The sequence below is a fragment of the Lepus europaeus genome, chromosome 11 (genome assembly GCF_033115175.1).
Source record: "Lepus europaeus isolate LE1 chromosome 11, mLepTim1.pri, whole genome shotgun sequence".
Taxonomy (NCBI): Eukaryota; Metazoa; Chordata; class Mammalia; order Lagomorpha; family Leporidae; genus Lepus; species Lepus europaeus.
The window spans coordinates 64,842,758-64,865,132 of NC_084837.1; the positions used below are offsets into that span (position 1 = coordinate 64,842,758).

Genomic DNA, 22,375 nt, shown 5'->3' on the forward strand with positions numbered 1-22,375 from the left:
TAGATAAGATTGTCCATAAATTTAAGCTGCTAAAATCAATCAAAGATACATTTTAATTTGTGTGACCTGAATCTGTGTATCATATGTTTTAAACTTGTTGGTAGAAAGAAACTAAAAACATTTTATATGGTTGTGCTTAAGTTTACTGGTTAAACAAACTACACCATGTTAGATATTTAAGAGGTGTTTTCAAATACATGATTCTTAAAATTTATAGAAGGCGTTGGACCTTCTGGTAAATGTTTTCTTAAGTTGTTATCTAATGGTTGAAACAGTTTGCTAAGTATTCGTGTAATATTGCTATTGTCAGCAACCGATCTAGGACTTGCAACCTCATTTCTCTATTCTAAGCCCAACTTGTTCTTTCATTTCTCTATTCTCTTCAAGGTAGGAAACTAATTCTATTATGAAGGAATCTGTAGGATGCACAATTTAATCTTTAGACCTTATAAAACAGATGGCTAACATTTTTCTGTAATAGCATAGCCAAACTAAGAACTTAAATAATAATCTCATAGCTAGATTCACTTCGCCATCAGCGAAGTATACAGTAAGAAAAAACCTCCCTTTCAGACAAAAGGGAAAGAAAGTTTTAAAGTGAGAATATAATTTTCCTCATGGGCATTGTCTACCTTAGGAAAACTACTACAGAACATGCCTGTGACTATAGACTTGTAGTTCAGGCCACCGAAGATTAGAGATGGGACACGGGCACTCCCTTGACTTGCATCCTCTGGTCTGCTTTAACACAAACCAGGAGGAAAAGAAAGCTAGGCATCAGAAGCAATGGGTGGCAGGCCTATTAATGGCTGATCTGTACAGTGATCTGCCCTCAAGGAGACCCAACAGGCCAGTCTACTGCAGTGCTTTCAATGTGGTAAGCCTGGGCTTCAGCAGAAGTCAGCTTGTGAAGAGCCCTGGCAGCTCTGCCAAGAGTTGGATCACTGGAAATGGACCTGCCCTGGAATCGAAGGATGCCCAGGTCGGAGCCACAGATCTTATTGGCTCTAAGCTGTAAAGCCCTTCACTCAGCCCAACTTCCAAAGTGACCACTGCAGCTGAGGGTATGGTCAAGTAGGGTCAGGAACATTGCAGGCAGAACTGTAAATTTCTTGTTAGAGATGCCACCTGCCTTTACCTGGCCAGCTCTCCTCCCAGCCCAGCCAAGTAATGAAAGTCAACAGAGTGCCTTCCCCTAGGAGGTTCACACCTCCCTTAGGATATACCCCATGTGAAGAGATAGGTAGGTCTGGGCCTCTTAACTTACAAGGCCTAAAGCCCAACAGATTATTATCAAGCCCCTTCTATCAGGTCCTATTTGCCTCTCAATCAGAAAACTTAATTGTAGCTTAGACAGCACCTTTCTTAGCACATCTAATAATGACTCTGTCCTTTGTTCTAGACCCTGTCTAGTGCACTTGGGCCTCATTCCTTTGTAATCATAACCTCTACTCTACCACCAATGGCTCTACTCCCAACCTGTGTGTACTGATGGTCCTCTTCCCCACTTAATGCTGTATAATTGTTCAAACCTGGTAAATGCCACTCTTAGGATCATTGGTTACTATCCTCACTCTGTCTTTTATGACCTTGTCTAAATATGATCAGAGTTGGCGAACTTGGAAGGCTTCCATAGCCTTGGCAACTCATGACGAGAGCCTAGGGTGGTTACTGGCGCCATAAACTAGAGTGTCAATTTGTTGGGTCAACAACAGGAGTCACTGTGCACTTGCTCCTCATGTGGGATCTCTGTCCTTAATGTGCTATACATTGTGATTTAATGCTATAACTAGTACTCAAACAGTAGGTTTCACTTTGTGTTTCTATGTGGGTGCAAACTGTTGAAATCTTTATACTAAATTGATCTTCTGTATATAAAGAGAATTGAAAATGAATCTTGATGTGAATGGAAGGGGAGAGGGAGCAGGAGAGGGGAGGGTTGTGGGTGGGAGGGAAGTTATGGGAGGGGGAAGCCATTGTAATCCATAAGCTGTACACTGGAAATTTATATTCATTAAATAAAAGTTAAAAAAAAAAAGAAAAAAAAAAAAAAGAAAACTCAAGTCATGTCAATTCTACAAAATAAAACTTCTAAATTTTGAAAATCTAGACTTTCAACCTGATTTAAAAGTATAAATTCTAATGTAATAACTCAGATATGACAATCATTTTAAAAGAAACTATTTCCAAGAAATTTTCATCAATTATATGATTTTATATAATTTACCATTTTTCTTTTAAAAAAAAGATTTATTTTATTTATTTGAAAGACAGAGTTACAGAGAGAGAGACAGAAAGACAGAGAGAGAGGTCTTCCACCGCTGGTTGACTACCCAGATGGCCACAATGGCCAGAGCTGCACCAATCTGAAGCCAAGAGTCAGGAGCTTCCTCTAGGTCCCCCATGTGGGTGCAGGGGCCCAAAGACTCAGGCCATCCTCCACTGCTTTCCCAGGCCATAGCAGAGAGCTGGACCGGAAGAGGAGAAGGTGGGACTAGAACCAGCACCCATATGGGATGCTGGCGCCTCAGTCCAGGGCTTTTACCCACTGTGCCACAGCGCTGGCCCCACAATTTACCATTTTTCTTAGAGAATAAAACATTATTAAGTGACATAAGGAAATAATCAGGTATCAAATCAACCTATATTTTTGTTTTTAAAGATCTATTTATTTATGGCCAGTGTCGTGGCTCACTAGGCTAATCCTCCACCTGCGGCATTGGTACTCTGGGTTCTAGTCCCGGTTGGGGCGCTGGTTCTGTTCTGGTTGCTCCTCTTCCAGTCCAGCTCTCTGCTGTGGCCCAGGAAGGCAGTGGAGGATGGCCCAAGTGCTTGGGCCCTGCACCCGCATGGGAGACCAGGAGGAGGCACCTGGCTCTTGGCTTTGGACGGTGCAGTGCCAGCCATAGTGGCCATTTGCGGGATGAACCAACGGAAGGAAGACCTTTCTCTCTGTCTCTCTCTCTCACTGTCTAACTCTGCCTGTCAACAACAACAACAACAACAAAAAAAAAAACCTTAAAAAAAAAGATCTATTTATTTATTCGGAAGGCAGAGTTACACACATACACACACACACAGAGAGAGAGAGAGAGAGAGAGAGAGAGAGAAGAGGAAAGAGGAAAGAGAAAAGAGAAAAGAGAAAAGAGGAGAGATCTTCCATCCATTGGTTCACTCCCCAAAATGGCCAGGACTGAACCAGGCCAAAGTCAGAGGCATGGAAATCCATCTGGGTCTCCCACATGTGTGGCAGGGATCCAAGTACTTGGGCCATCTTTTGCTGCTCTTCCAGGCACATTTGCAGAGAGCTGGATTGAAGCCGAGCAGCCGGCACACGAACCAGAACCCATATGGGATACTGAAGTTGCAGGTAGTAGCATAAGGCTTACCTGTTATGCCACAATGCCAGTCCCTATGTTTTCTTTTATTCTGTGAAATTCGCATTGCTTTTTCAATTAGAAACTTTTCACTAAACATCTAATATTTGTAAGCCCTTACGCAACATATAGGGGAAAAAAATTTTGCCCAATAGGGAAAGCAGAAATTCTGCAATTATCCAGTTCATAAATTTCTCCATGAACTGATATGGGGGAAAATAGAAACTACTAATTGATCTTTGTCTATATATTTCTTTCAAGTAATTCATGTCCTATTTACATGATTATTCATCTCTCCCTTAGAATCATGGTCCACAAGGGCTTTTCTAAATTTCAGTTATCATTCACCAAGTGAAAAGTCTCCTTCCAGCCCTAATGTTCTATAACTATAAATGCCACTTTTTAAAAATATTGCTGATTGAACACAATCTTTAGCAATAATGAAATATTTTCTTAAAGTGACCTAGATCCCTAAAAGTTAAACAGTCTTAGTAGATTGCAGTGATGTGTGACTATAGTGAGTGGTAAAACAGACATCTTAGTAGTGAACCATTCTAAGGCAGCAGTTAAATCCTGGCACAGATGAAATACGTACTTGAAATTGTTATGGGAAGACAAATGATTTTTTGGGTAATCTTTCCACTTGATGTAATGACCTTCACGTCCATCTTTGCCTAAATGGGTCAATGCTAAAAGAGGAACCTACTGGAACAGATGTTTGAGAGAATTATCAAAATGCCATTTAGGGGGCCAGTGCTGTGGCACAGCAGGTTAACGCCTGGGGCCTGACGTGCCGGCATCCCATATGGGCGCTGGTTTGAGACCTGGCTGCTCCACTTCCAATCCAGCTCTCTGCTATGGCCTGGGAAAGCAGTAGAAGATGGCCCAAGTCCTTGGGCCCCTTTTGCACCCACATGGGAGACCCAGAAGAAGCTCCTGGCTCCTGGCTTCAGATCGGCACAGCTCCGGCCATTGTGGCCATCTGGACAGTGGACCAGCAGATGGAAGACCTCTCTCTCTGTCTCTACCTCTCTCTGTAACTCTTTCAAATAAATAAAATAAATCTTAAAATAAAATAAACACACACAAAATGCGATTTGGGAGCCCCCATTCTATATCAGAGTACCAGGGTTCAAATCAAGGATCTGCTCTCAATTCCAACTTCCTAACAATATGTACCCTAGGACACTGCAGATGATGGCAGAAGCACTTGAGTCCTTGCCACTCATGTGGGAGATCTGGATGGAGTTCCTAGCTCCTTGTTTTGGCCTGGCTGTTGAAGGTATTTGGGGAGTGAACCATTAGATGGAAGATCTCTCTCTCTCTCTGCCTGTGTCTGTCTCTCTTATTGCCTTTCGAATAAAAAATGAAAATAAATAATTTTTAGAGCACAAAAATGGTTTTTAAAGTACATGCAAAACGAATATTAGGAAAAAGCTATGATTAAAAATTTTTTTTGCACTAAAGTAAATTCATACTCTCAATTCCATTTTTTCCACAAACTTTTTGAAGTATCCTGGTATGTATGTGCATTATTACCATGGTCAGTGTTTGCAGAAAGATAAAAAAGAAGGAGATAAAGGAAAAAAAGATAAACCAAGAAACAAAATCAGCAATATTTAACAAATGTAGATGAGAAAACATTAAAAACAAAAAACTAAGTACATGGAAATCACCCCAACCTGTTCATAATACGTCATGAAAATTAAATCACTTTCTTAAAAGGAGCACACTACATGTATTGTTCCCACTACACTACAGATAGATATAATTGTGGCTCATTGTTTTCAGGGTCTCACACATTCTTCAGAAACACAACTTAGATTCCCTCTAATTTTGAGGAAAATCCACTGTAAATCTGACATCAACAAATTGAAAAACCATTAAGCTCTACTTTACAGTACAATCTATTAGTACATTCCAAGATATGTAATCCCAAAGGAATACACAAGAGCAGTGTGAAATTAAGAAAATCAATAAGCTTGTGATCATCTGAGGGTATCTCAGTGAAATAAAACAAATTTCTGCCAATGCCATGCATACAGAAGAGTCACTACAAAATGCTCTGCTTGAGACATACCCAATTGCAGCAGGGGTCAAGCGGGTATGCAACTGAGGAGTGGTAGAAGTAGTGGTGGTTGTCAGGGAACCATCAGCTCCAGTCTTCTCCCAGTCAAAAGGGTCACTCTCAATTACTCCAAATGTCTTGATGCTATTGTCAAACACGGATGTAAGAAGCTAAAGCACCAAGAGAAAAAATGAACAGACAGAGTCAGCCAATAGTAAACATAGTCACTTTCTTTTATAAGAGAAGGCACCCTAGTCATAAAATGATAGTATGATCTTTAAAAACTGATGGTTCAAATAGGGAAATCTGAATAAAGACCATATTTGAATTATGATATTGAATTAATGTTGGAATTTTTTCTTGGTTGAGTTATTGGTTTACAATTGGTGTAGGAGAATATTTCTGTTTTTGGAAGACACATAATAAAGTATCTAGAACCTATTCTCAAAAAAAGATGTGTGCTGTGTGTGTGTGTGTGTGTATATATATACACACACACACACACACATATATATATATATATATATATATGTACATGTGTATTCAGGTGAATTCTCTATTTGCCCATTTATTTGTTTTAAAAAAAGTGGGGCATGGCAGAAGGTCATTGTGATTTCCTCAAATTTTTTTGTGTGGTTTTGAAAAATTCTTAAAATATACCTGTGTGGGGGCTAGTATTGTAACATAGCGGGTAAAGCCTCTGCCTACAAAGATAGCATCCCATATGGGTGGTAGATAGAGATCTGGCTGCTCTACTTCCGATCCAACTCAATGATATCACACCTGGGATACTGGAGAAAGATGGCCTAAGTACTTGGGCCCTGCAGTCATGTGTGAGACCCGGAAGACGTTCCAGAATCACGACATCTGCTTGGCTCAGCCCCAGCCATTGTAGCTCTTCAGGGAGTGAACCAGCGGATGGGAAGATCTCTCTCTTTCTGTCTCCCCATCTCTCTCTGTAATTCTGCCTTCAAATAAGTAAATAAATATTTTGTGTATATATGTATATATACATATTTATGTATTTAAATACACAATGAAAAAATTTCGTTATTGGTTTGACTTACATATAATTTAACTTTTTTTTAAAGATTTATTTATTTATTTGAAAGTCAGAGTTATGACTTCATTCTCTCATTATTTTTCTTTTATTTTTTAAGATTTATTTATTTATTTGAAAAACAGGGTTACAGAGAAGCCGAGGAAGAGAGAGAAGTCTTCCATCGGCTGGTTCACTCCTCAAATGGCCACAATGGCTGGAGCTGGGCCGATCTGAAGCCAGGAGCCAGGAGCTTCTTCCAAGTATTCCACACGGGTACAGGAGCCCAAGGACTTGGGCCATCTTCCACTGCTTTCCCAGGCCATAACAGAGAGCTGGATTGGAAGTAGAGCAGCTGGGACTCAAACTGATGCCCATATGGGATACCGGCACTGCAGGCAGAGGCTTTACCCACCATACCATAGTACCAGCCTTCTCTCATTAGTTTTCTTAATCTGCTAGAATCCTAACTTCCAGATTCACCTTGTACATTTCCTACCCTAGACCTGTCATCATCACTTCTTCTTTGGAACATTTTGCAGAGGTCTGTTTTAGGCTTTAAATATTATTTCAGCCACTAAGTGGACAGCAGATGTCATGAACAGGAATGGGAATGAGGGTGCTAGGAACAGAGGACCAGTTAGGAGGCTACTGTCAGTTGAGTCAGCATGGCAATGGCAGAGGTGCTGAGAAGAGCAAGGATGTGGAACTAATTTGGAGATATAAGACAACAGACCTTGGAGACAGATTAGACAAAAACTGTGAGACTAAAGAAGGAATATATGATAACTTAAGATTTCTGTCCTAAACCACTGGGTAAATGCAGTGAGATGGGAAGCAGTGAGTTTGAGGATGGAGTATTTACATTTTATGAGTTTAGGGAGAACAGGGAATCTAGACACAAATTTGAGCACATATAGATATGTGATATGAATAGGTATAGATATAGATAGATATGAATATGATAGATATAGATATGAATAGGTATTATTTAAAGCCATAGACCTGGCAGATGGAGTAGACAAGAAAGAGGTCCATTGGCTAAGGCGTAGGGTACTCCAACATTTAGATGGACAGAAGAAAAGGACTTAACAAGGACAACAAAAAAAGTGGTCAAGGAAGGAAGAAAACCAAGAGTGTGGTGTTCTAGGCAACAAGCAAGGAAACCACTTCAACAACGAGAGTGGTCAAATGTTATCAATTGTAAATTTAGTTATTTCTGAATATTTGATTACATTCTCCCTTTCAATCCAGACTCCAAGAAGCCAGTACATATTTGTTCTTGCTCATTACTGCATCTCCAGGGTCTAAAACACAACAGGTATTTTAAATTTAGGAATATTTATTTGTGAGGCTGGTGCTGTGGCACAGTAGATTAAGCCTCTGCCTGTGGTGCCAACATCCTATGTGGGTGCTGGTTCGTGTCCCGGCTACTCTACTTCCAATCAAGCTCTCTGCTGATGGTGTGGAAAAGCAGTGGAAGATGGTCCAAGAGCTTGGGCCCCTGAACCCATGTGGGAGACCTGGAAGAAGTTCCTGGGCTCCTGGCTTCAGACCGGCCCCCGCTCTAGCCATTGCAGTCATTTGGGGAGTGAACCAATGGATGGAAGGCCTCCCCCCGCTCCTATAACTCTACCTTTCAAATAAATAAAATAAATCTAAAAAAAAAAAAGAAAGACTAATGAAGTCTGTCCACCTTTTAATTCTTTCCCTACCTGATTTTAACAATGTTACAGCAGTGTCTGGACTGTTAGACACACGTTTTAGCTTCAGAGTACAATGTGTATATTTACAGGTTGCATTAGTCTTTTCAACTTGCTAATTATGTTTCATATAATATGAATACCCTTATGAAGATATATCTGTGTACATGAATCTGAGCCCCCATCCCTAACGCCTGTGATACAGATTTCGTCAGGTCCCAGTCTCACCCTTAGCTTACAGTTTGTCTGTCTTCATTGTGGTGATTACAAATCAACACCTTACTAGAGATTAAACCCCAAGTTTTCAGTTCTACAATATTTCAACAACATAATATTTATTTCAAAGTTAACATAAGTTGTATACTTATTGCTCAGTTTAAATCTGTGTCCCATATATGGGACAATGGGACATAATGTGTTAACTCACTAAATTAGGAGAGTCATACAAGGGTCAGGCCAGTCCTATATCACTCTGGATTGCAAGACTCAGAATTTGGGGGCTAGCATTGTGGTGTACCCGCAGTGCTGGCACCCCATAGGGGTGCTTGTTCAAGTCCTGGCTGTTCCACTTCAATCTAGCTCCCCGCTAATGTGCCTGGGAATGTAGTAGAGGACAGCCCAAGTGGTTGGGCCCCTGCACCCATGTGGGAGACCCAGAAGATGCTCCTGGTTCCTGGCTTCAGACCAGCCCAGCTGCAGCCGTTGTGGTCATTTGGGGAGTTACCAGTGGATGGAAGGCCTCTCTGTCTCTCCCCTCTCTCTCTGTAACTCTGCCTTTCAATTAAATAAAATAAATCTTTAAAAATAAAAAAGACCCAGAATTCAGCTATCACCTTTGTAGCTATATCATTAGACTATTTTGAGATGTTTTACAGCAATTTCAAGCCATGATCAAAGTAATAACCAATGTAACTACAGACCCCAGATGGGCCACAACCCATTTTGCCATCACAGCATTTTCAGAAGAACATGCCAGCCAGCCTCCTATCACACTACTGTGACATACTTCCTATCAGAATTGTGACAATAATCTATATATTAAGGCACCACTAGGGTTCTTTGTTATCTAATCTGAGGCTGCTGTCTTAGTTTTTCATTCATTAATTAACTGTCATCTACAAGTGGAATTCCTGTAGCCAATTTCATAAAGACTCAAAAGCTTTTACATTACACCTCAGAGATATTTTCCTTTCTCAAAATACTTTAAAAGAATTTATTTAGATTATAAGAAGGCTACAACATGCCTAATTTTTTTTATCATTATCTACATTTCTCAAAATGTTGCTTTTTCAACTTTTTACTTTGAAATAACTACAAATTCATAGTAAACTGGAAAAACAGTATGAGAGGTTTCTTTTACTGAGTTTACTCCAACGCTAACATCTTAAATAACTATAGTACAATGCCCAAACCAGTAAAATTACATGGATAAAATCCACAGGGATGAATCCTCAGATTTCATCTATTTACATGCACCCACTATTGTGTGTATGTAATTCTATGCAATTTTACAACTGTGCATACTGTAACATTTTCATTCATACTGTAACATTTTGTCTCTTATACCTGCTATAATATTTCAAAATCTAATAGTAAAAAATTATAATGCCGGTGCCACGGCTCAACAGGCTAATCCTCCGCCTTGTGGCGCCGGCACACTGGGTTCTAGTCCCGGTTGGGGCACCGGATTCTATCCCGGTTGCCCCTCTTCCAGGCCAGCTCTCTGCTATGGCCCCGGAAGGCAGTGGAGGATGGCCCAAGTGCTTGGGCCCTGTACCCCATGGGAGACCAGGAGAAGCACCTGGCTCCTGCCATCGGATCAGTGCGGTGGGCCGGCCACAGCACACCGCCCGCAGTGGCCATCGGAGGGTGAACCAACGGCAAAAAAAGGAAGACCTTTCTCTGTCTCTCTCTCTCTCACTGTCCACTCTGCCTGTCAAAAAAAATTATAATAAAATATCTGCTTTAATCTTGATTATAATTTTGGGGGCCAGCATGGTGGTATAGCAGGTAAAGCCACTGCCTCCAACACCGGTATCCCATATGGGCACTGGTTCGATTTCTGGCTGTTCCACTTCCCTTCTAGTTCCTTGCTAATGCGCCTGGAAAAACAGCAGAGGATAGGAAGTACTTGGGCCCCTGCACCCAAGTATGTGGGAGACCTGGAAGAAGCTCCTGGATCCTGGCTTCAGACTGGCCCAGCTATGGTGACCATTTGGGGAGAGAACCAGTGGATGGAAGATCTCTCTGTCTCTCCCTCTCTCTAACTCTTTTCTAACAGTCTTGATTATAATTCTGATACTTTCACCATTGATTAATAGAAAATAGTACTTAGACATTTATGGGTTGATTTTTTTTCACACTTTCTGAGTAGAAAACTACTAGTAGATTCAATTAAATATATCTAACATTTGTTGAAAATTTAGATGCCAGGCACAATGCCATATATAGTGCAGGATAAAATAATAAAGTGTAGCTGTTTCCCCAGGATATAAAAAACAGTTAAGAAGACAGATTCATAAATAAATACTAAGTATTGATAAATTTGATGTGATTTCCAAAAAAAATATATAACATTTTCCAAAAGCAAGTCATGGGCTTTATTTATCTGAAACATGCATAGAAGATTCCTGGTAGAAAACAAAACGCTGGGGCTAGCACTGTGGCAGGTTGGCTAAGCCTCCGCCTACAGCACCAACATCCCACATGGGCACTGATTTGTGTCTCAGATGTTCCTCTTTTGATCCAGCTCTCCATTTATGGCCTGGGAAAGCAGTGGAAGATGTCTTAAGTGCATGGGCCCCTGCACCCATGGGAGACCTGGAAGAAGCTCCGGGCTCCTGGCTTTGGATTAGCCCAGCTCTGGCCACTGCAGCTATTTGGGGAGTGAAGGAGCAGATGGAAGGCTTTTCTCTCTCTCCCTCTCTTTGTCTGTAACTCTACCTCTCAAATAAATAAATAAAATCTTTAAAAAAAAAATGCTATTCTTTCTAGGTGTGCATCTGCTGTCAGAGTGAGCAGCAGCAGGCTATTGGATGAGCTGTTGGCTATGTGCAACTTAAAGTAATGTTTTGTGCCAATAAACTGATTTAAAAAGACTTACAACACACACACAAAGTTGAGAGTGGCTCCATAAAACCACATCATGTGACACTTTTGATTATAAGGAAAACATACTGACTTTGCTATAGGCTTGTTGTTTTTAACTTCACTGGTTGTCTCATTAGGAATTTAAATTTTTGAAAGAACAATAACTAAAGTCAAATTAACCATACAGACAGCATTAGCTCACAAGAGCATTTAGATTCAAAGTAAAGCAATTTTTCTCAGAATGAAGACGGTAGCACAGTTCTGTGCAAGAAGCACAAAACAGAAGCAGCAAAGCTAAAATCTTTTTGGAACCTGATATTACATTGATACTAGGCACCAGATCACACCAATCACATCAACATCTGTTTCCTAATTATCCTTCTCCTTTCCACATGCCCTCTGCTCCCATCCACTACTTATGAAAGATCTGAGTGGGAAAGTAGCAAATTATTTGTAGAATCGGCAACAAAGAAAATGTTACAAATGATTTTTCTCTTCTAAAAATAAGGGATTGGCATTGTGGTGTAGCGGGTAAAGCGCAGCCTGCATTGCTGGCATCCCCTACAGGTGCTGGTTCAAGCCTTGGCTGCTGTACTTCTGTTCTAGCTCTCTACTAATGGCCTAGGAAAAGCAGTGGAAGATGGCCAAATATTTGGGACCCTGCCACAAACGTGCGATACCTGGATGAAGCTCCTAGCTCCAGATTTAGAAACTGGCCCAGCACTGGCTATTGCAGCTATTTGGGGAGTAAACCAGGAGACAGAAGATCTCTCTGTCTCTACCTTTCTCTCTCTGTAACTCTTTCAAAAATAAATCTTTTTCTTTTAGGGAAAAAAAAAGGAAAATTACTATATTTTGTTATTAAGTGAGAGAGAAGTTGTGAAGAGACTGTCTAAATGAAAAAGTTGAAAATAATTTGTTAATTTAAATTAATTATAAGGTTTCTAACTTCAGTGGGTGGATAGTATCCCTTGGATTATAAGCATAACTTAATAAAAGGTTAAAGGATTCAATAATTTTATTATCCTAAACTTTTATACCCTCAACCAAACACTGCCAACAACAACAACAACAACAACAAAAATGAGTAACACCCAAAAGAAGAAAGTTGAAACATTTTCTATTTCCTCTTGAATCTAGTCTTACAGGTATAATTTTTTTTTTAAATGAGAGCTTTGCAAGGTACAGTATTTTGGGTTGACAGTTTTTGTCTCTTATTTATTTATTTATTTATTTGACAGATAGAGTTAGACGGTGAGAGACAGAGAGGAAGGTCTTCCTTCCATTGGTTTACTCCCCAAATGGATGCTACGGCCAGAGCTACGCTGATCTGAAGCCAGGAGCCAGGTGCTTCCTCCTGGTCTCCCATGTGAGTACAGGGACCCAAGCACTTGGGCCATCCTCCATTGCCTTCCCAGGCCACAGCAGAGAGCTGGACTGGAAGAGGAGCAACCAGGACTAGAACCTGGCGCCCATATGAATACTGGCGCTGCAGGCAGAGGATTAACCAAGTGAGCCACGGCGATGGCCCCCTTACAGGTATAATTTCATTATTTTATTTCTATAATGGGAACTCTCTGTAGATTAGAAAATATAAATAAATGTATATGTAAGAACAAGTTCCAAAGCAACTCATATACAATATATTCTCTCATATGTTACACAGTTCATATAGTTTATAAAGCAACTAGCTATTTAGGGAAAAAGACAAGCTCACCACATATGGTCTCTAGTGACCTAAGGTTGTACAATGTACCTCTGCTTTATATGCTGTTTATATCTTACAAAAAAGCTTCAGTTTCACCAAGAAGTAATTACTATATGCAAATAAATTCACTGTGCTGTAGACACTTTTAGTCTTTTGACTAGGCAACAGTGAAAACACTTTAGAATTTAAAACCTCTATTAACAGGCAGTAAAGTCTATGTGTTGCAAATAAAAATTATCATATACTAATACATCTTATGGTTAATCTATGTGTAGCTTTATGTTTTCAGTAGTGACAATTATTTTGCATTAAGCACTAATCAAGTTCTCCCTATGAGCAACAGAACCTTCTGAAACACAGCTGGCCAGTGTTAGGGGTGCAATTTGTGGTAAACCTTGTTAACCCTTAGGAGGTCTCATTAACTGATGTTCTAAGGAAATTATTAACTAACAACAGAGGAAACAGAAGCCACTAATCTTCACTCACTGCTGTCCTATAGCATATTAACATATGATACGCAGCACTTAAGTTCCTCAACAGATACATTTCCTAGCTAGACATTTCCTCTGGTCAACAAATTAGCGATAGAATTATATAACCTGAACTCTCAGAAGTTCTATACAACAAATAAATCACAAATGGGACAGTAAAATTGATTACATAACAAACAAATCTAAAACTTTAATGAAGTAATTTTAATCACAAGAGAGGAAACACACACATACACAGACTGTGTCATCGTCAGTTAATTTCACCCTATTTCTCAGAATGAGTTAAAATAGCATAATTCTAAGTACCGCTCCTATGCATTTATAACACTCTCACAGCTACAAGGAGTGAAGGCAGAGACTAAGAAGAATTAATCTACACAACTCACAAAGATGGTTACCTGGTAGTCTGGCTTTGTAAAATAATCCAAAGAAGAGATATGGTCCAGAAAGATGCTGAATTCTGGAGGGAGATGTTTCAACATGAGCCTGTGGTCATACCTCTCCTTAATAGAGCCTACTTGCTCCTGGGAAGTAAAAAGAAAAGGAACCAAAGTCAATTTTTCTTGGCAGCTATGCACTAAGAGCTCCTTGGTAACTGTCTCAAGGGTATATAGTAGGAAATGAGATAGTGGGTAAGTAAGCAGAAAGCAAGAACTGAGCTCCGCCTAACAGCTTTAATGCACAGTGCTTTTGGCAGGCGTGGGGGAAGCTGTAAGGCAGAAGAAAACAGAGAGCTCTGCATCAGCCAACTGATGGTCCTTGAAAGAAAGAGTTAAATCTGATCTGCTTTTCTTTATTTACACATATTTACAATTTTCAAATCAAATAATCCGGATGTGGCAAAAAACTAAAACCTCATTTGACTTAGAAAAAAAGAGAACTAGTGAAATTAAAAAAAGGAGTGGGGCAGAGGGAGTCGGGTGATTGGCACAGCAGTGAAGATGCCGCTTGTGACACCTGCATCCTACACCAGAGTGCCAGGGTTCAAGCCTAGGCTGCACTCCAGCTTCCAGCTTCTTGCGAACACAAATCCTGGGAGTAGCAGGTGATGGCTCAAGTACTTAGGTCCACGCCACCACCACAGGAGACCTGGATAGAGTTACCAGCTCCTGGCTTTGGCCTGACCCACATATAGCTATTGTGGGCATTTGGGGAGTGAATAAGCAGATGGGGATCTTTAGCTCTCTCTCAAATAAGCCATTTATTTATTTAAATATATATATATATATATATTTTTTTTTGACAGGCAGAGTTAGACAGTGAGAAAGAGAGAGACAGAGAGAAAGGTCTTCCTTCCTTTGGTTCACCCCCAAAATGGCTGCTATAGCCGGCGCGCTGAGCTGATCCGAAGCCAGGAGCCAGGTGCTTCCTCCTGGTCCCCTATGCGGGTGCAGGGCCCAAGCACTTGGGCCATCCTCCACTGCCTTCCCAGGCCACAGCAGAGAGCTGTACTGGAAGAGGAGCAACCGGGACAGAATCCAGCGCCCCAACTGGGACTAGAACCTGGGGTGCCAGCGCCACAGGTGGGAGGATTAGCCTAGTGAGCCGTGGTGCCAGCCATATTTAAATACTTTTAAAAAGCTAAGAGGGAGGGCCATAAAAATCTGAAGTAATGACTAAAATTAGCATCTATTCTCCATGTACATAGAAAAAATAGTATCAGCTCATAGAAAATAATTGCATATTGGGATATTGTGAAAGTGCTTTCAGATTATAAGACTTATAAAGTATATTTTCAATAAAAATGCTTACTCAGGAGAAAATTTTTTCTTCTCTATCAAAATGGACATTTCTAAAATTACCTTGTCTTTTATCTTTCTCCAAGGCAGCTGACCAACCACAAATTCCACCAACATGTAGAATAAGGACCAAAGGTCATCATGTCTTCCCATTTCCTTCATAAACAAGAAAGAATTCAGTCACATTGCATTATTATTCCCTGCGAGTACATGACATTAAGACCTAACCATTTGCTTCATCTTATTAGTCTAAAAACTTTAATGTATTTCCCATAAAATTTCCTGGTAAATATATCTATATATCTTCATGGTTATATAGCAACCTATATGGCAGAATATATACTGAAAACTTTTTGATAAAAAAGAATACCCCAAAACCCAGAAATGGTAGAAAAAATATAATTAACAGTCAGAGTTCAGTAAGAAGAGAAAGCCTAAGAGCAAAATTTTGGTCAAACTGGCAACAGGAAAAGCTGATGTGGAAACTCTGGCTATTCTGAAGGCATTTGTCACGACGTTTATCAACCAGGAAGTGGACAGTGTAAAGCCCACAGGCCTACCTAGCAACAGGAGTAGTAACTGAAATATCTCACCCCTACCATAAAGCAAGGATCCTAAAAGGGATACACCACAAGCACAACAGTTGCTGTGTTCATTCCACTGTATTGATTTTATTTCTATATTTAAGCACTATCACAGAAGCAAAGTGAGTGGTTAAGAAAAAAATCACCTTGAGAATTTGTTGCCACAGGCATGACCCCTATTCAAAATTGGAGGTTAAATTTATACTACCTGTGTGGTTTGGAAACCCAAGCACAGAAATTGACTTAAAATGTTTTCTGGATGCTCCTGTCCTAAGTAATGACTGGCACAAATGAACATTTTCTTGATACAAAAGTACCTTTAAATTCAGGCCTCATAGGAATCCAATAAGGAAAGCCTCGCCAAACACAGGCTTATTATTCAAAATTACAAAATATATTAGGAAGCAAGCTTTCATAAACTAATATCACGAGAAGTTATCAAGAGAAGGATACTCAATGATCTTAGAAAAGGAATTACAGCATACAGAATATGAATATTTAAAATGTTTAATTGAAAGCTAGAATTAAAGTCATGAGAAAGGAACCTTAATCTATCAAAAGACAAATAAAAAGGGGACAGGTTGGTAAGATGCTTCAGAAGCCACTTGGGAGGACAAATTCCAAAATGGAGTACTTCAGTTTGGATCTCAGCTCCACTTCCAATTCTAGCTTCCTGCAATTCCACACCCTGGGAAGCAGCAGACAAGGGCTCAAGTATTTGGTTCCTCACTATACATGTGCAAGAAAAGAATTGAGTTCCAGGCTCCTGACTTCTTCTTGGCCCCTGCCTGGGCTAGCACTGGCTGTTGGAAACATTTGGTGAGTAAACTAGCACTTAGAAGATCTCTCTCTCTCTCTGTCTTCCAAATACAATACAATAAAATAATTATATCCATATTAGAAAACAAATCTAGAAATTGAATGAACAGGTTAAAAGCTAAACAAAAGGCAGAATAAGAACAAGGATGACAGATTTGAAGAAATGACTGAAGTGCAGCACAGAGACAGAAATAGAAAATCTGGCAGTAAGTTTATAGAGATCTGGAAAAAGGAGGTTTAGAAAGAAAGGAAAGGGGCAATATTTAGTAATATCTGAGAATCTTTCAGGATCAATAAAAGACATGGAAGTTCAGATTTAGGAAGCACAAATTCCAAATAGAATTGATAAAAATCCATATTTATATAAGTTTTAGTTTATGTGCTGGACACCAATGACAAAGAGATGATGCAAGTATCCCCCCCAAAAAGGAATTTCTCAATAGTAACCACTGAACCAAAAAAAAAAAAGGTAAAATAATTTCTTCAAAGTATTTACAGTTAACATACATTAACAAATGATTAATATGTAAGACAGCAAATAGGATGGAATGAACAGAATGTAAGTGCTTAAAAGTCTCTGCTGCAGGCCGGCACAGGTAAAGCATTAGCCTGGTAAAGCTATAGCAGGTAAAGCTATAGCCTGCAGTGCTGGCATCCCATATGGGCGCCGGTTTAAGTCCTGGCTGCTCCACTTCCGATTCAGCTCTCTGTTATGGTCTGGGAAAGCAGTAGAAGAGGTCTAAGTCCTTGGGCCCCTGTAACCACAAGGGAGACCTGGCACAGTTTTGGCCATTGCAGCCATCTGGAGAGTGAACCAGAAGATGGAAGACTTCTCTCTCTCTGCCTCTGCCTCTCTGTAGCTCTGTCTTTCAAATAAATTAATTAATCTTAAAAACTTAAGGTCTGGAGATGGTGCTGTGGCATAGCAGGTAAAGCCACCACCTGCAGTGCCAGCACCCATATGGATGCCGATTCAAGTCCCAGCTGCTCCACTTTTGATCCAGCTCTCTGCTATGGCCTGGGAAAGCAGTAGAGGCCCAAGTTTTTTGGCCCCTGCACCTGCGTGGGAGATATGTAAGAAGCTCCTGGCTCCTGGCTTTGGATAGGCTCAGCTCTGGCCATTGTAGTCATTTGGGATTGAACCAGCACATGGAAGATTTTTTTCTTCTCTCTCTCTCTCTCTCTCTCTCTCTCTCTCCTTTCCTCCCTCACTCTCTCTGCCTCTGCCTCTCAAAAAATAAATAAATCTTTAAAAATAATTTAAGGTTTAAGGAATTAAAAATATAGAAATGAAGTGCATTTTCTTAGAGATTATCAAATCTGGGTCACAGAGTATGGAGGAAAAAAGTATGTTAGAATTAACATTAAATTCAATAAGCAATTCTAATTCTGGAGGCTCTACTAGTAAATGAACAGTTGTTGTGAAGCTGTGAAACTATGTTACTATGCAGAGCATCCACCTCCCAGATCTGTTAGGAGCAGAGAAGGTAAAGAATTACAGCTCTGGGGTGGGTATTTGGCCTGGTATTTAAGCTGCCTGCACCCCACATGGCTCCTGATTACAGCTTCTTGCTGATGCAGATCCTGGGAGGTAGCAGTACTGGCTCAAGCACCTGGGAGACCTGGATTGAGTTCTCATCTCCTGGCTTTGGTCTCCTAGATCTTTTGGGCATTTGTGCCTCTCAAATTAATCAATCAATTTTTAAAAAGAATCATTGCTATTCTGTACACTACCATATTCCTCTACCAAGGTTAGATGAACAAAAAAATAAGAAGCAAGATAACAGAGTAACTGTTAGAACACTCTATGCTAAAGAGACATTTAGAAGACATCTCTCTGTAGGATGAAAAAATAAAGTGTAGGGTCCAGCGTTGTGGCACAATGGGTTAAGCCACCACCTACTATGCTGGCATCCCATAGGGGCACAGTTCTTTTTTTTTTTTTTGGACAGGCAGAGTGGACAGTGAGAGAGAGAGAGACAGAGAGAAAGGTCTTCCTTTGCCGTTGGTTCACCCTCCAATGGCCGCTGCGGCCGGCGCACCGCGCTGATCCAAAGGCAGGAGCCAGGTGCTTCTCCTGGTCTCCCATGGGGTGCAGGGCCCAAGCACTTGGGCCATCCTCCACTGCACTCCTGGGCCATAGCAGAGAGCTGGCCTGGAAGAGGAGCAACCGGGACAGAATCCAGTGCCCCGACAGGGACGAGAACCTGGTGTGCCGGCGCCGCAAGGTGGAGGATTAGCCTGTTGAGCCATGGCGCCAGCCAGGGGCACAGTTCTAGTACTGGCTGCTCCACTTCTGATCCAGCTCCCTTCTAATGCAACTGTGAAAGCAGTGGAAGATGATTCAAGTTCTGAATCCAAGTGGGAGACCTGGATGAAGCCCCTGGCTCCTGACTTCAGCCTGACCCAGCCCCATCCATCGTAGCCATTTGGGGAGTGAACCAGTGGATGGAAGATTTCTCTTTCTCTATATCGCTCACCCTCTATAACCCTCAAACAAATAAAATAAATCTTAAAAAAAAAACTATTTAAAAAAAACCTCATAAAGTATATAATCTTTTATACCAGCTATTTTGGAAACACATAGCAATCATAAACTCTGAAAATGTTTTAGCTTATTTCAAAAACACTATTATATTTCAAAGATTACAATGCTGTCTTACTTCTTCAGTATAATAAACTGAAAAACCTAGTATTTCTAAAATTTTTTGTAATCCACCCAAAAAAATAAAAGCACTTTTTTTTAAGGCTGAATAACTGGATATCAAAGACCAGAACAGTGAATCAAACCAAATGATATGTTTGGTAGAGTGCTAACACTGATAAAAATACCTTTATTATTTTCAATTTATAATCATATCATCAAATACCAAATTAACCAGTACAAAACATGTAAGACCACTGCATATTCTTCCTATTATATTTAGCGGTGGCCAAATTCTCATTAAAGTAATTTTAGCTTCACATTACAGGAACAAGGTACCAAAGTATCAATTTATTTACAAAGTATCTATTGATTTTACTAAGGAATCATTTTTTCCATTTCTAAACTCCATGCAAACACATCCACAGATTGAAAATCCATGTAATGCCCACCATCCTTATTCATAATTAAAAGCCAGGATGAAAAGGAAAAAAAGCAGAGCAGAACAACAAAATCAAAATAAGTGAAGAGAGAGAGAGAGATTGAAATTTTAAAAACTTAACAATAGGAAAGGTATAATTTACTAAAATTCAAAGTTTAAAGTTGTATATACTAGAGATTTTCATGAAAACAAAAGATTTTATGGGAAGGAAATATCACAGATTAAATACATAGTATAGATAAAATGATGACTATTACATTTCCTAAGATACTGATGGTATAATATTCCCAAATAATTTCTTGAAATAGAAATTGTTGTATCTCTTCAAAATTCTGCTTTAAATTTGTTAATACTTACACATAATTAAGGACACAGATTTCCTAATAAATAAATAAACAGCCATAAATATATTTAGCTATTATCTTTTCTGGCAATTTTATTTTCAATGCATCTGCACACATCCATTATCCATTATCCACCTTTATTTTTATCAGTTCCTTAACTCCCTTATCATCAGTGCCACAAAACAACAAAATTGAACTAGAATAACCATGCCAAGTGACTTTGTAGCTACAGAAGGAATTCTCTGCTACCAAATACCATCTCATACCTTTGTACAAGGGGTCTTCAAAAAGATCATGAAAAATACCTGTCATGAAAAAACTAAAGGGATTTCAAAATTGTTTTGTATTCAAATAATCCTATCTCTTAATTCCACTTTTCCACAAACATTTTGAGTATCTTCATATTCTAGTGTAAAGTTAATTTAGGGACAAACACTTGGCACAGTGGTTATGATACCACTTGGGATGCTTATATCCCATATCAGAGTGATGAGTTTAAGCCCTGGTCCCACTTTCCATCCAGCTTCTTTTTTTTTTTTTTGGCAGGCAGAGTGGACAGTGAGAGAGAGAGAGAGACAGAGAGAAAGGTCTTCCTTTTGCCGTTGGTTCACCCTCCAATGGCCGCCGCGGTGGGCGCGCTGCGGCCGGCGCACTGCGCTGATCCGAAGCCAGGAGCCAGGTACTTATCCTGGTCTCCCATGGGGTGCAGGGACCAAGGACTTGGGCCATCCTCCACTGTACTCCCTGGCCACAGCAGAGAGCTGGCCTGGAAGACGGGCAACCAGGACAGGATCGGTGCCCCGACCGGGACTAGAACCCAGTGTGCCGGTGCCGCAAGGCGGAGGATTAGCCTAGTGAGCCGCGGCGCCGGCCTTCCATCCAGCTTCTTGCTAATATACACCCTGGGAGGCAGAAATAATGGCTCAAGTACTTGGATGCCTGCCTCCCACATGGGAGACCCAGACTGAGTTCTTGGCTCTTAGCTTTGGCATGGACTAGACCGGGCTGAGGACATTTGAAGAGTGAACCAGAGGATGAAAGATCTCTGTTTCGGTGTCTCTCTGCCTTTCAAATAAAACAAAAATACTTTAAAAAAACAAAACAAAACAAAAAAACCAAAAAAAAAAAAAAAAAAAATTGGGGCCAGAGCTGAGGCACAGCAAGTAAAGCAGTCGCCTGCAGTGCTGGCATCCCAAATGGGCACTGGTTCGAGTCCCAACTGCTCCACTTCCGATCCAGCTCTCTGCTATGGGAAAGCAGTGGAAGACAGCCCAAGCCCTTAGGCCCCTGCACCCATGTGGAGACCTAGAGGAAGCTCCTGGCTCCTGGTTTCGGATCAGCACAGCTCCAGCCATTTCGGTCAACTGGAGAGTGAACCAGTGGATGGAAGACTTTCTCTCTGCCTCTCCTTCTCTCTCTGTATAACTCTGACTTTCAAATGAATAAATAAATCTTTTTAAAAAAAGTTGTTACTGTGATTCAAGCCATAAGCACACTTATACATATATGACTATTTTGGATACCTACCCTGTTCCGATGAGCATTGATTGATGCATAACGAACCGTCCCTCGAAAGCCTGCCATAGCTCGAGGCTACAACAAAGCCAAGAAAAGAATAAATGAACTTCAAATAGCAACAAGCTCAATACACTTGAGCCCATGAAGAAAATGTGATAAATATGCCCATTACTGTCATAATAAAACACTATTTAATTTCTAACTTTTGAATTTGAAATTATGGAAAACTGAAGAGTATCTCTAAAACACATCTTAAAAAATTGCTTATTTTAGTTTTGTTTTAGTCCTGTTACTTTCTACCTACATTAAAATAATGTAGTGGTTTTTATGACATGTATACAACTCCCCGCAGTAGAGAAAATTAAATGTTTTCATATAATTAGACTTTTGTTAAACATTACAGTATACACATTAAAATTCAGGCTCTGTGGCCAAATAAATATATTGAGATCATGAGGAGTCATGATTATTTTTAACAATCCTTACAAAGGGGTGAGCATCTGGTACATCAGATAAGACACTGCTTGGAATGCCTGCATCCCATATTGGAGTTCCTGGTTCAAGTCCTGGCCCCACTTCCAATTCCAGCCTCCTGCTAATAAGAGCCAGAGAGGCCACAACTTGGGAAATAAGCCAGCAGATGGAAAATCTCTCTGCCTGTGTCTGTCTCTCCACCATTCATTTGGTTTGTTTGTTTTTAAAGATTCATTTATTTGAAAGGCCAAGTTAGAGAGAGAGAGAGAGAGAAGGAGACAAAGAAAGATATCTTTCATCTGTTGGTTAACTCCCCAAATGGCCACAATGGACAG

General features: G+C 40.2%; 1 protein-coding gene across 5 annotated transcripts in view; it reads right to left on the reverse strand.

Moving 5' to 3' along the window:
* The window catches only part of TTBK2 (tau tubulin kinase 2), a 161,665-nt gene that overhangs the window by 34,514 nt on the left and 104,776 nt on the right, over positions 1–22,375 (reverse strand). For all 5 annotated transcript variants that reach the window (XM_062205751.1, XM_062205750.1, XM_062205748.1 and 2 more), the window contains 4 exons: positions 21,576–21,641; positions 15,279–15,371; positions 13,875–14,000; positions 5,458–5,615 (listed from right to left, as the gene is read on the reverse strand). In XM_062205751.1, coding sequence (XP_062061735.1) covers positions 5,458–5,615; positions 13,875–14,000; positions 15,279–15,371; positions 21,576–21,641 — 443 coding nt within the window. The remainder of the gene's footprint in view (positions 1–5,457; positions 5,616–13,874; positions 14,001–15,278; positions 15,372–21,575; positions 21,642–22,375) is intronic.